This window comes from Ambystoma mexicanum, chromosome 1q, assembly GCF_040938575.1.
Source record: "Ambystoma mexicanum isolate Mex_15411 chromosome 1q, UKY_AmexF1_1, whole genome shotgun sequence".
Classification (NCBI taxonomy): domain Eukaryota; kingdom Metazoa; phylum Chordata; class Amphibia; order Caudata; family Ambystomatidae; genus Ambystoma; species Ambystoma mexicanum.
This window is the reverse complement of record NC_090922.1, coordinates 1108641170-1108654388: the sequence shown is the minus strand read 5'-3', so window position 1 is coordinate 1108654388 and position 13219 is coordinate 1108641170. Positions and strand designations below refer to the sequence as shown.

Sequence of the window (13219 nt, the reverse complement as noted above, 5' to 3'; positions counted from 1 at the left end):
GGGTGCACCAAGGGAGGATCACTTGGGGAAGGAATCTGGGGCATGACCATCTCAGAGAATGCGGTATGATACTGTTTCGGTACACGAAATCCCTTTTCCAACCCTACATTCTCCTTCCCCCTCTTGATCGACCCAAAGTGCTTGGTTGCCAAGTCAGACATCTTAACATGCATAACAAGACTAAAAGATCACATAGTGCAAAGTATCATGCATTTATTCTTGAAACTGGTACTGTGACGAAGATGACCGGGAATGCAAAGATCACGCTGGAGAAGCAGTGTGTGTGTATGTGTGTGTGTGTGTGTGTGTGTGGTCTAGCTTCTGAAGGCGAGTGATTGGCCCGAAGCAGTACAATAATCTCACAAGGGAGTTTGAAAGGGACTCAGTTGGGATGCAGGGAAAAGAGAGAGCGGTCGTCTGAGGACGAACAGCGGGAACCGTGCGTGGGAGCAGCTGACACGACCCAGACGGGTAGCAGGAACCTGGGGAAAGAGCAAATCCGAACGGGGCCACACACGAGACGACTACTCTGGTTGCTACCGAGTGAATCCTCTCAGTGCCCCAGGCCCTGCGAAGCCTGGGCAGGAACGTGCAACTGGAAAGCATCGAAAGACTGCAGAGTCGCTGCAGACCCCGCCGGATGCCCGAACGTCACCAGGGCACGCACTCACGAAGGGACAATGCTGCCCGGGAACCGGCGAGAAGGAAGGAACCAGGTACGCTGGTTGCCCAGGGGATGCTAGAGGTCCGGAGAAGCAACGGGTTGCACACAGAGGCTGGAAAGAGGGTCTGTGATCCTAAGATCAAGCAGGAAGAGTGGTATGCTTGCCTGGAGAGTGAACCAGGTGGAAACCACGCAACAGTGCGAGTCTGGGACCTGCACCCAAATAAGATATTGAGAATAAAAGGGTGTGGGACCCCGATTGAAAGCAAGGCAAATAAGGAGGAGTTGAATACTTGGTAGGTGAGTGAACCAAGCGGATACATTGCATGTCTGGGACACCAAATCCATATGAGAAACTAAAGTTTGAACTGACAAGGTTTAAGAGGGTCTGGGACCTTTTGAGGAAAAGGGACAGTCTGAAGGAACACTGGCTTGGCAGGAGAGTGAACCAAGACGTGTAAGATATTGCGAGTCTGGGAGTCGCAGCCACATTAGAGCTTGAGAATATAATAGATAAGAATCTTGGAATGGACAGACTGAATCCTAACACTTGGTAGCAAACTCTGTCAAGTTGATAGGACAACAAAGCCCCAAAACATAGTGTGTCGCCTAGTGACACTTTACTAAAAAAGGATGAAAAGGGCTCAGAAGCACTCAAAGAACCGGCATAAAATATGGAGAAGACTGGGGGAAAGGAGCACAATCCTAGCGTTTGGAACATTTTTTTTGCATCACTTATTATCAGAGAGACTGGGAACTTTTCTATTATTTGAAACCACAAAGAACATTTTGCATCTTTGCATAGTTACTTTAGAAGTAGGTTTTGGGGCACAACTGTGACAGACTTAGTTTTGGACCCCCTAACACTTTCACTAGTTTCCTTTGAGGCAGGGCAACCCCTCTTAGTTTTAGGGACAAAGATGCATTATCTCCAACCCTTGTTTCATTAATAAAAGTGAATACCCTAAAACATGGCAACACTGTCCGAGCCTTACATCTACACCATTGCACAAGCCAAAACTGTTGGTTTTGCCAATGTTTGTTTTCAACAGGACACACATTGCTTCTAAGTCAGGCAGACAAGGGCACACTTGGGTAAGTAATTTCTATTACACCAGGATCCCGCCTACAGCTACAATTAAGCTATTAACTCTGCGAAGACTGCTCAGAAATACCACCGTCAGGCTATGTGCATTACAAAGTTTGCTATTGTTGTGTGACAGAGTATTCTTAAAGAGACCCTAGAAAAGTGTTTTGGGTGGTGAGAGGCAGGTACTGGGTGGAAATGACCATCAAGATTTAGTTGGCCATAGGCAGGCAATATGTGGGTAAAAAGACAAACACCCACAACAGCTGTGCGTCCCTCCTCAAATCCCATGCTCCATCATACGCCAACTAAATAGCTTATAGGTGGCGCTAAAGGCAACTCGATAGCCAAAAATATACATAATGCAATCTGCTAAATTACTAAAAAGGGGTTTCCCCCATCTTTCAGAACCACTATTTCGATTTTAGAAAACACCAACTTGTGCATCGTTAACAACCAGAATTATCTATAAATACATCTAGCTCTTTCAGAATGATCCCGAACGCTATTTGTTTCACATAGGTGTCATAACAGCAGATATTTCACTGTGTCATGAAAGGTTTACAAAGGCTCAGAGAAGAACAATGCTTCTTTTACCACAGGAAATTAATGTATTTTTACAGGATTACCTTTTTCCGTATTTATTCCGCTCCAGTAATTCAATTTTTAGCTTTTTTATGTCGTCTTTAAACCTTTGGACAGTTTGTTCTTTTTCTGCTGCATGTTTCTGGCTTTGTTCTAGGCGGCCCTCGGCAAGCCTACAAAAAGGAATTCATAATTATTTTAAAAATTAGAAAATGACATATTATATACCACATATATCCATCATGCACAGCTCACAACCAATCTTTTTAAATTAAGTTATTTCCTTGATGTATAAGAGTGTGTGTGTGTGTAATTGATGGTATGTGTGAGTAGTGGATGGGTGGTGGATAGGTTGCAGGTATGAGGGGGTCATGGGTGGGTGCGTTACTGGTCATGGGTAAGTGGGATGGGTGGTTTGTGGGATGGAGCGAGTAATGCATAATGAGTTGGGTGGGATGGGTCGCGCAAGCTATTGGTCGTGGGATGGGTCATGGCTGGTGGGATTGGGTGCCTGTGGGTTTGATGGGTCGCATGTGTGGGGAGGGTGATGGGTTGTGTGTTTGTTGGGACAGGTGTGTGCGTGTGTGTGAAAACTAGGTTAGGATATTGCAAAAGTGCTTCTATTGCTCCTAATCTTAACTCACTGAACATTAGAACACTTCCCATAACAGTATTATTTATTGCATGTAATCACCTCTGTGACAAAATGCTAAAGCCAAAAGCCAACAGTTTTGCCTTTTGGATAGGCATTTGCTAGACACTACCATCATATGCACCGATATTCCTAACATTTCACATCTGTTGCTGCCTTATGGCCAGGTATGGCCATCATTTGTATGTATTGAATGTTATGCTACGCCGGGCAGGGACACAGTACACAACAGCCAAGGATTCATCATTATGAAACTATTATGGTGATGATTCTATGCCGTAAAGAAACAGTAGCATAATATATGGCACATAAGGGGGCAGGTGCTGCTACCATGAACATCATTGGCAGTTATTGCCTTTGAAAGTCAGGTACTTGCAATGCTGTTATCAGAATAACCCTGGGAATGTTTAAATGCAACGCAAAGTGTGGCTGGTGCTGTAGAAGGACTTTATCGCCATTTTATACAAGGTTGGTATGCAATTCCTAACTAGAAGGCTCACTTGACTAACCAGCGCTAAAAATGTAAAATCGGAACAACGGTTAAAACTAAGTAGCCAAAATCTCTTCAACTTGCTATCATCGATTGCCATCCAACCTTTCATAAAGCCCTTAGGATGTGGGTGGTTACTGAGTAAACAAATCGTGGAATAGTTTAATGATAAGTTTACAGATGCCTCCAGTGCCATGGAAGTTGATTTTTTTAAGTGAGTCTGTTGTAACCTAAACAGAGTAATCCTGGGGGACAATAACAAGAGGGTACTTTGATAGAATTCAGATACTGTATAAACATAAAAACAACCATCAGCATAGGAGCTCCCTTTTATTAGGAGTTGGTTAATACAATAAATGTGGTCCTGTTGACGTGAACGACAACGTTTTGGGACCAGCAAAAATGTACAGATGCATACATTAGCTTCCAGGTCCACTCCTTAGACAAGCACCTTCATACAACCAATAACAGCAGAACTAATAATAATGTGCCAATGCACATGCCACTTCTAAGCGCTGTAATAATTGTGGTTAGAATGATTACCGACTTCTGGTATTTCTTTTATTAACCGCAAGCAGATGAAGGGCCGGATCTTTCCGATCCACGGTTTTAAACTTACGTTGTGAGGATAGCTCAGGGTCAACATGCTCGCCTTGGAAGCAAGACACGGAGCAACACTGGTTTGATTCCCGGGTCCGCGCTTAGAAACATCTGGCTATTAAGCGTGTTATAAATAACCTATCATATCAAGTCGCATGCCATTGTCATGTTCTTTAAGGTGATAGCGTTGCATACGATATATTCTCTTTCTTATGGTATCGGACCATTCTTTTCTGTGCAAAACAAACTGTGAACACAACTGAATTTCACTCATGCCTAGAATGTGTGGGTTGTACAGGCATGTGGTCCACCAATCCATTGAGCGGTCTTGCTTGGTTTCCCAACAATATAGTTTCAAACAGGTACGGAGGTAGAAAATGGGTATCATTTTAAAAAAGAGGGTTTTACTTTGACTCTTCCCTCTCCTTCTCTCATATCTCCCTCATTTCTCGAGCATGTAAAGTCTGTCCCTCTCTCACCTTCCATGCTACCAAACTTTTAATCTCCTTCCTCATCTTTTCTCGCCTTTTCTACTGTTCTTCTCTCTTCTTCGGTCTCCCTGCTTCCCATCTTGCCCCCTTCAATTCCCTTTATCAATCTGCCATCCGTACCCTCTGTTTACTCTTTCCCCATGACTATCTCCAACTCACTTTCTTACCTAGGATGGCTTCCTTTCTGCTCCCAACTTAAATTTCCCTTCCTTTGTCTTGTCTTTAAACCTCTTCATGACCTTGCCTCTCCTTACCTTCCCTCTCTCCTCTCATTCTATACCCCCTCTCACTCCTTTCGTTTGGCTGATCTCTTCTTACTTTCTGTTCCCCCACCAACATGTGCCTCTTCTCGTTTCTGCTCCTTGCCCCATTACACTGGAACTCCCTACCTCTCTCTATCCCCTCGTCCACACCTATTCCTCCTTCCGCTCCTCATTGAAAGAACTTCACTCCCCTCCCTGACACCTTTCCCCCCTCTCTCCATTCTCACCTTCCTTCTAATACCCTGCCCCTGTTTTCCTTTCTTTATCTTTTCCTGTCTCTCCTGCGATTTCCTCTCTTTTGTTGCTCACTTCACTCATTACTCTCTCCTTCTCCTTCCTTCCCTACCCCCTTCTCCTTTCTTACATGCACATTGTTCTAAATGCCGATTTTTCGGGTTTGGTTCATGTATACTGTTATTGCTTCTACTGTTCCATGTTTGACGTGTTTTTGTTGTTAACTGTAAAGCGCCTTGGATTAAGGTGCTATATAAAACAATAAAATACAAATCACTGCTTGCTATATTTTGACATCATTCCCCCAGCTCCTCCAGCCAAACTGAACTCCAATCCTACGAGAGGAATAGGTATGCGCAATTTGAAAGCTCTTACCCCAGAAAATGTTGCCCCACTTCTGTCCAAGACGTTAGGTCTTCTTGAGGAATTTGGAAGCGCAGACAACCTAGCGCACCATATAACCAAATCTCTTACTGAGGTGACCAATTTGTTGGAGCCTCTTAGGACCCGAACCATCAAATCCGAAGCTATAAAACAAACTGGTTTAATGATGCTATCATTTCAATCAGACAGCAGAAACGCGCTGCGGAGCGCGACTGGTGCAAAAATCCATCTGATCTTACCTTAGCCACCTACAAAACCCTTGTTAAAGAATACAAGGAAGCCAAGTGAGTTCAAGAGTAAACCTCCTCCCGCCTCCATTTGTGTAAAGGACAAGTTGTGGTGCCAGGCCATTCATGATGTATTCACCAAGGTGGCCATCATGCATCAAACTAACACTCTGCAAGTTAGGGACCTGTGTCCACCACAAGAGAGAGCAGCTGTAACTCAAGGTAGCAGTTTCTCCTCAGTCAAAATCTTTTGCTTTTGATGTCACCGCCTGCACCAAATCATTTGTGCCATAAGCTATTGCCGCCATGAAGCCTACTTCATGCCACAGTGATGCCGGTCTGGCAAGTTTGTTGCCCAGAAATGTTAAGCCTGTGGGTCACTAAATTCATTAACTGTTCATTCCATGAAGGTAGTGTTCCTCTCTTCTTAAAAGAGGCTTGGGCAACTCTGCTCTTAAAAAAGGAATCTTTGGACCCCTTCATCGCAGAGAATTACCGGCCTATCACCAACGTGCCATTTTTGTTGAAGGTCCTGGATAAAGTGGCACACTTATAACTCCAGAACTATGTCAAGGCATATAACATCTTGCTTCCTTGTCAATCTGGGTTCAGGAAAGGCTTTGGCACTGAGACGGCTATGCTGGATCTCAAGGCCAATATGCACCAGAATATGGACCAGGGGCTTTTATCAGCTTTGATGCGGTTAGATTTATCTAGGGCATTTGAACTCGTAGACCATGATCTACTTGCAGAGAGACTTCAGTCAGTGGTGGGCTGCTCACCTAAAACTGCGCTCTGGATGATCTCCTTTTTGGGTCCTAGGACTGCACGACTAAGCTTAGGGGATGTCTTCTCCGCCTCTTCCCTTATCACCTGCGGCGACCTTCAGGGATCTTGCATCGCTCGGATGCTGTTTAACATCTATATGATTCCCTTCTTGCTCCTGCTACTTGGCTTGGGTGGGCTGGTGGCAAATTATGCTGATGACACCAAGTCATCAAACTTTCAGGCGCGTAGTTCGAAGACTCAAAAGTTGAAAGTTATCTACAGGACCATCCATGTGTGGATGGCCGTAAATTCACTGTTCCTTAAAGCAAGGAAAACTGAGCTTCTTATTGTAGCCCCCAGCCAAAAGCTGCAATCTCTTTCAGGAGAATATGCAAAGTTTCTAATCATGGAAACGTGCATCGTAGGCAAACAAAGTAAAAACTCTGGATGTGACTTTGGATGCATCAACATGTGGCCGCTGTTAGATCTGCCTGTGGTCTGATAAATTATTACACAATATACTACTTTTTCTGACACAAGAGAACTTGGCGATGTTAGCCTCAGTTCTTGTAAACACTCGCCTGGATTACTCCAACAGCCTGCTCAGCGGATGCGCTGTCTGTCATAGCTGTGCTTCAGATTACCCAGAACGGGGCAGTACGGGCTGTTGGCCAGACGCTCTCACATCACTGCTGCCAGAAGGGCCCTACGCTGGTTACCAGTTAAACATTGTATCACCCACTAACACAAATGCATGGTGAATGCTGCCCCTGAATATCTCAAAGCACGTATTCAGCCTTATGTCCCGAATCGTTCACTCAGATCACAACAGCATCACAGATTGATTCAACCAAGGTTCAAGCTGGTGAAGGCAGGTGGGCGCAGCTTTAATTTACAAGGTCCCTGTGCCTGGAATGTACTGTCACCTAGTTCTAGATTGGTGGATACGCCCTCAAAGTTCAAGAAGGCACTGAAAACCTTCCTTTTCAACCTTTCACCTGATTAGTACTACATTGTACCATGGCTTGTTTCCCTTGACTTCCGAGCTTCGTCCCGGCATTCTTAGCACATCCCTTTGGTACCTTCTCTTACGATTGTCTCTTTTCCGTTGTTTGCGCGCCCTGAGGCCCGCAGGCATGTGGCGCGATGGACTAAACATTCTAAATAAATAAAATCGCTTTCTGTGCCCATTTGTTAATTTTGTTGCAACCATTGTATTGTTATATTTTGCCAGGCCAATGGCTATGGGCAATGCCAAAAATGTTACTTAGCAAAAGGGGGTCACATTTGCAAGAGATTGGGAGCTGTGTTGTGAGTAATGGCACTGTTTCCACTGGACAAGACATTCATCAGGGTAGTCTTAACACAAGAATATCATCAGACAAGAACGCTTTAGCAGCAGCGTAACATGGCGCAACCGGTTTGTCTTTGAGATAGTTCTGTATGTTGTTGAGCGCCTACTGCAGAAATGCGTGTCCATGTTGTTAAGTTGGATTCCACTGAGGTGGTCAAATCACTGACTACCATTGAATATGGTCATAACATGGCTAATCATTGTAGTGCTTAAACCGCAGAAGAGCTTAGAACACAGAGATGGGAAAAATATAAGCACTAAAAGTGTGTCGTTTTTACTGCAATTGTAAAAAGAAAAAAGATAAATCATGTTTTATGCAATATTGCAAATACGATTATCTCCTCTCTGCAACTACAATACTGCAAAGTGGATATAATGCACCTTTTGACAATAATATAGTTTTACACTATTTGTAAATTCAAGTACATACACCTTTTTAGTTACATATTTACTACAAGAATAAAATGTAAAATGTCCATAAAGAGCAAGTTTTGAAATTTAAGAGGCTTGAAGTGCCAGGTCAATCATGACCCGACCTTACCGCCGTTTCTTTTTAGTATCCATACAACACCTGTATCTCTTGGATCTCTTGCTTTGAGAATTTGCACATATAATTAGGGAGGCGATATGCAGCTGGATTTTAAAACTCATTCAAATTCACCGTCTCCTGTGCATAACTTTAATAAACCATTTGCAACCACAAATTATTTGATGCTAAAAACCACCAAAAGTGAAAATCTGATGGTGGGGGCTCCCCTCCTCGGCTTGGCCATCCAAGATCTGGGCCAATCACATGGGAGCTTGGCCAACTCTAATCAAGGTAATGACACAACTTGGGATAATGCTTGATGACAACTAAATTATGAACTCACAAGGTGTAGCAGTTGTCAGAAAGGGCTTCCCTTAACCTTTAAATATTTTAATTTTTCCAGTCCCAAAATGTCCACTCCGTTTCTCCTATGCTCACTCTGTTAACCTCACATGGATTACAGAACAGTGTACATACACTGGGTACAGAATACAACAGGTTTGACGTGCGGTTCGACCTACCTCACTGCACACATCAAGCTACCCCGGTTCTCACTACATTGGTTGTTGAGGAGTATCATGTTGAATTTAAAGCACCATGCAAAGAGCCTACTACAATTCAGGGGTGACGGTTCTGTAAGCTAGCTTGATCAAATCTACGCCTAGATCACAGATAAGGGCCAACGCCCAAGAGCTGCTACAAATATCCAGCTTTTCGAAGGTCTGAACAAGGAGTGCTTTATCAGTGAAAACAGCAGTTAAATGGTGCAGTCTCATTTGAGATAAAATAATTGAAGATCACCTACGACAGGGTCTGGGTCTTTACAAACTTAGGGCAGGAGGCTCACCTGGACAAAAGCCAGAGCCAGCCCCATCATGCTAGTTTGGGGGGTAGTGGTCATATCTCCCTTTAGTGCCTTGCATGTCAAGGCAGGTACCACTCGTTATCACCCATTGCCTACCAGTACATTTTCTAGCCAGTGTTCTCTCTTTTCCGTTTCAGGACTAAAACTTCCAGAGTACACTTGGGAGAAAGTAAGAAAACACGGACTGGTGCCAGAAGAGCAGAATCAAGATCATACAGGGCACGAACTGGGAATTTCCTTTGCAAAATGAAATGAGACAACCAATACCGGACGTATCCCAGGCAAATGGCGTGGCAATGGAAAAGTAACTGAGTAAGGAGACGCTACAGGGGAACAAGAAACAAACACAACCTCCCCAACCAAATTGGCAACACCAACCATCAAATGAAGGAAGACACAAGGAGAATTGGCAACCTGTGCCCCTGTCTGCTACCACACCATCGGAGGCTGCAAAGGAAACCATGATGTAAAAGAGGGAGGGGCTTAGAGGGTTTATTAAGCTTTTCACTGTGTAACCCAGCCCCTGGGGAAAAGATTGGCACACATTGTCCCATAGAGTCAGGTGAGCACTGCTGCCAATGGAAGAGGAGGGGGGAGACAGAACCAGCAAGTACACAGTATAAAATGGGAGTGAATGTGCGACTGAGTGAAGACGGCAGCAGTGAGGCCAGGAGGTGGACCAAGAAACCAGGCCAATGAAAGGAGGTCGGAGGAGAGGAGTGCTGAGCAGTTTGTAGAAGAATTGGAGCAGAGTGCAGTTGAGGTATTTTTTGAGAGAGAGGGGTACCAACCGTATGGAGTAGTGTGGTTGGAGGTGCGTGAAAGGTGTATGAGGTAGAGAGAGAAAGATAGAGCGTGAGAGAAGTGTAGGGGGATTAGAGCGTGAAAGTGACAAACAAAGTGTATGGTGGGAGGGTCTGGAGAGAGTGCAAGGCGGCAGTGGGAGTAGCAGTGAGGGTGGAGAGAAACTGGAGGGGGTGATGGTAGTGGTAAAATCGGCAGAGAGAGTAGAGTAAGGAACAGGTAGAGAAAAGGGGAAAAGTTGATCCACACCTCTTAGGTTTCACCATTGAGAGCCGCCTGTCCTTCCAGAAATACATAGCCAAGAAGGCACAAACAGGATGGCTCCAAATTTCCAGCTTTGCAAAATCCAAACCTTCATTGCGCTGCAGGACCTCCGGACTGTGCGGCCTCAAACATCAATGGGGGAAATGATCTCCTGACAGGGTCCCAGCCCCTCACTTGGCTCCCCTAAAAGCAGTCCACCAAACTGCAGCAATTCTTATTACAGGGGTGCAGAAATTGGACTGAATCACCCCCGTCGTATGCAAACTGCTCTCCAGGCCAGGGCACTGTTCAAGGGTGTATAACATCTACAAAGCAGTCACGAGCAGCACAATAGTGTACCTGGGAACTAAAGGCATGGTCTAGTAAAACATTTTATTTAGAAAAATAGGCAACATAAAAAAAAATACTAGCCATTCTCTTTTTTAAAACTTCCTATGTAAAATTTTGAGCTATTCAAGCTCAAAGTTCGCAAAAGCAAGCACATGGGCGCATCCATTTTGTGAAATGGATGCCCTCCTGTGCTGGCTTTTGCTTTTGCGGCACTAATGAAGGAAAAGCCAGCCAGCTGTAGTAAACAAAAGCGACCGCAAACATAAATACAACGTTTTTAAAGCTGCGGTTTTAATAAAAAAAAACCCAGCTAGTGCTTATTTTTTTTTTTTAAATAAATAGCACTTACCGAGATTCAGCTGCAGCTTTCCTGCTCAGGTCTCCGGTCCGCGTCCTCCGTGTACAGCAATAATGAAGGGAAAGCCACCCAGCGGTAGCTTTTGTTTACTACAGCTGGCTGGCTTTTCCTTCATTAGTGCCGCAAAAGCAAAAGCCAGCACAGGAGGGCATCCATTTCACAAAATGGATGCGCCCATGTGCTTGCTTTTGCGAATTTTGAGCTTGAATAGCTCAAAATTTTACATAGGAAGTTTTAAAAAAGAGAATGCTAGTATTTTTTTTTATGTTGCCTATCTATTCTTTAAATCAAATTTTTTACTAGACCATGCCTTAAGCTCCACATATCTGTGGCATCGGCTCAAATCATAACTAGTCTGCAAAGAGAGGACCCGCAAACAATCCTTTTCTTGTCACGCACCCACCCTCTAGAACTCGATCTCAGTATCAACGCTGAATGCCTCGCAATGCTCTAATTTAGCAAATCTCTATAAATATAGATTTTTCCATGGACTAATCCCAATGGACGCACACACCTCAACTCACAGTACTGCGCTACTGTTAAAAGATACCAGCCCAAATGCTGGCTACCCACACCTTGTACAGCACTCCGCCTTCTCTCGAGCTGGGTCTGCGCTTTAAACAATAAAATACAAAAAATAATAAGTGAAAGGTCGGAGGAGGAGAGAGAGGGTAAAGACTAGAGGGACACAGGAGGAACATAGGGAGAGACAGGAGGATGGGAGAAGGGGGAGAAAGAGAGGAAACTGGTGGAGGGGAAAGAGTGAAAGGAGCAGCATGTCTGATTCTTGCAAAATGTCAACATAACTTGACATCTGGAGAGGGTTAGGGTACCCCGTACGAAGTTCCTGAGGGAGACTGATCGATATGGCTTCTGCCTTTAGGCCTTCATCACAAGCCATGGAAAACTGTAGACAGTAGGGAGTTATTAATCCCTAGTGACCAACATCAGGGGGATTATTGAAGTCTGAGGTAGGGTAGAAGTACCCCATTGACAAATGAAAGACGGCCATTAGTATTGACAAATGAAAGACGGCCATTAGTTAGACCCCACTTAACAATTCTAAAATTAAAAAAAAAGCCCTTGAACCGTCTTTGAGACGTTGTGTTCTTGAGGCCATCTGTCACATACTTAAGTTTTGGATGAAGCAGAAAACGTAGCCCTTTGCCTTCATTCTCTAATCGATATATGCTATGAGCAAGTCTGTGGTAGTAGAATTCCTGAATTAAGTGCAACGAAACGACAGACACTTGTTTGAGACCAATTTATTACTTTCAGAGCTGTTACAAACGCAGTTAAATACAGTTTGTCCACCTTCTGCAGCTAGCTAACTTGCTACAAATCATGTTAATGTGACAGGGCAAGTGTTAACAGTCCTTGAAGCTTTACAAAAATAGTACAAATGACAAGGCCAGGAATGTGGAGAGGGCAGATCGAATACTATTTTCCCCTCTCTACACTAAAACCATAGAGACAACACGGAAATAAAACCCAGTCTACAATTTTGGAGTTCACTCTCCCATTTAGCAGCAACATAGTCTTTCAGCTTCCATCACTCTGCGAGCACAAGCACGGGCCCGGGCACCCATCATATTCTCTCACGTTCTCGCGCTCTGAAATCCCAGCTGACCACCACAGTGGTCTCCTCTTTAAGGCATGGTTAGGGGAGCTCATTGTCACACTTAGTTCTTGTGTTTGTTAAGTCAATTCGGCTGTGCACACTGTGTGATAAGCATTTGTTGAGAGGAAGAAGTCTGCCATAGCCACACTCCTATTTAGCTCTCACAATTTGGTCTTCACATTTGGCAATTTAGTTTCCCACACATTCACTTTTTTGTGAAGACCATCCACTGATTTCAGCATGTGCATGTAGTTATGGGTCAATTCCGGCCTCTCGAGATGCTCAGTCTGGTGCGATAGAAAACCTCACTTGAGCTGCTCTTTTGTGGTTTCCTTGGGGGTAGGGTGGTATCAACAATATTATTTATTTATAAAGCGCCGAAAGCCTGCAGGCATCAGGGTGCATAACATAAAACATTGATACAACATACATCGACATTCAACAACCTGACCTGAACTGACTATTAGAATATGTACGTTTTTAGGCTCCTTCTGAAAGCCAGTTCGCTTGGTTCCAGTCGAATGGGTAGGTTATTCCATTCCTTAGCTGCCAGTACGGGGAAAGCCCTACACAAACCGGTTGCTCGTCTGTGTGGGGGCACTGTGATCCTGCCTTGTGCCCCTGATCTCAGGGGTCAATTGGGAGTGTA

The 13219-nt window shown here is 44.3% G+C and overlaps 1 protein-coding gene across 4 annotated transcripts in view; it reads right to left on the bottom strand.

The window, feature by feature from the left end:
- The window catches only part of CCDC18 (coiled-coil domain containing 18), a 2185916-nt gene that overhangs the window by 1838310 nt on the left and 334387 nt on the right, over positions 1-13219 (bottom strand). For all 4 annotated transcript variants that reach the window (XM_069641832.1, XM_069641829.1, XM_069641831.1 and 1 more), the window contains exon 6: positions 2381-2509. In XM_069641832.1, coding sequence (XP_069497933.1) covers positions 2381-2509 — 129 coding nt within the window. The remainder of the gene's footprint in view (positions 1-2380; positions 2510-13219) is intronic.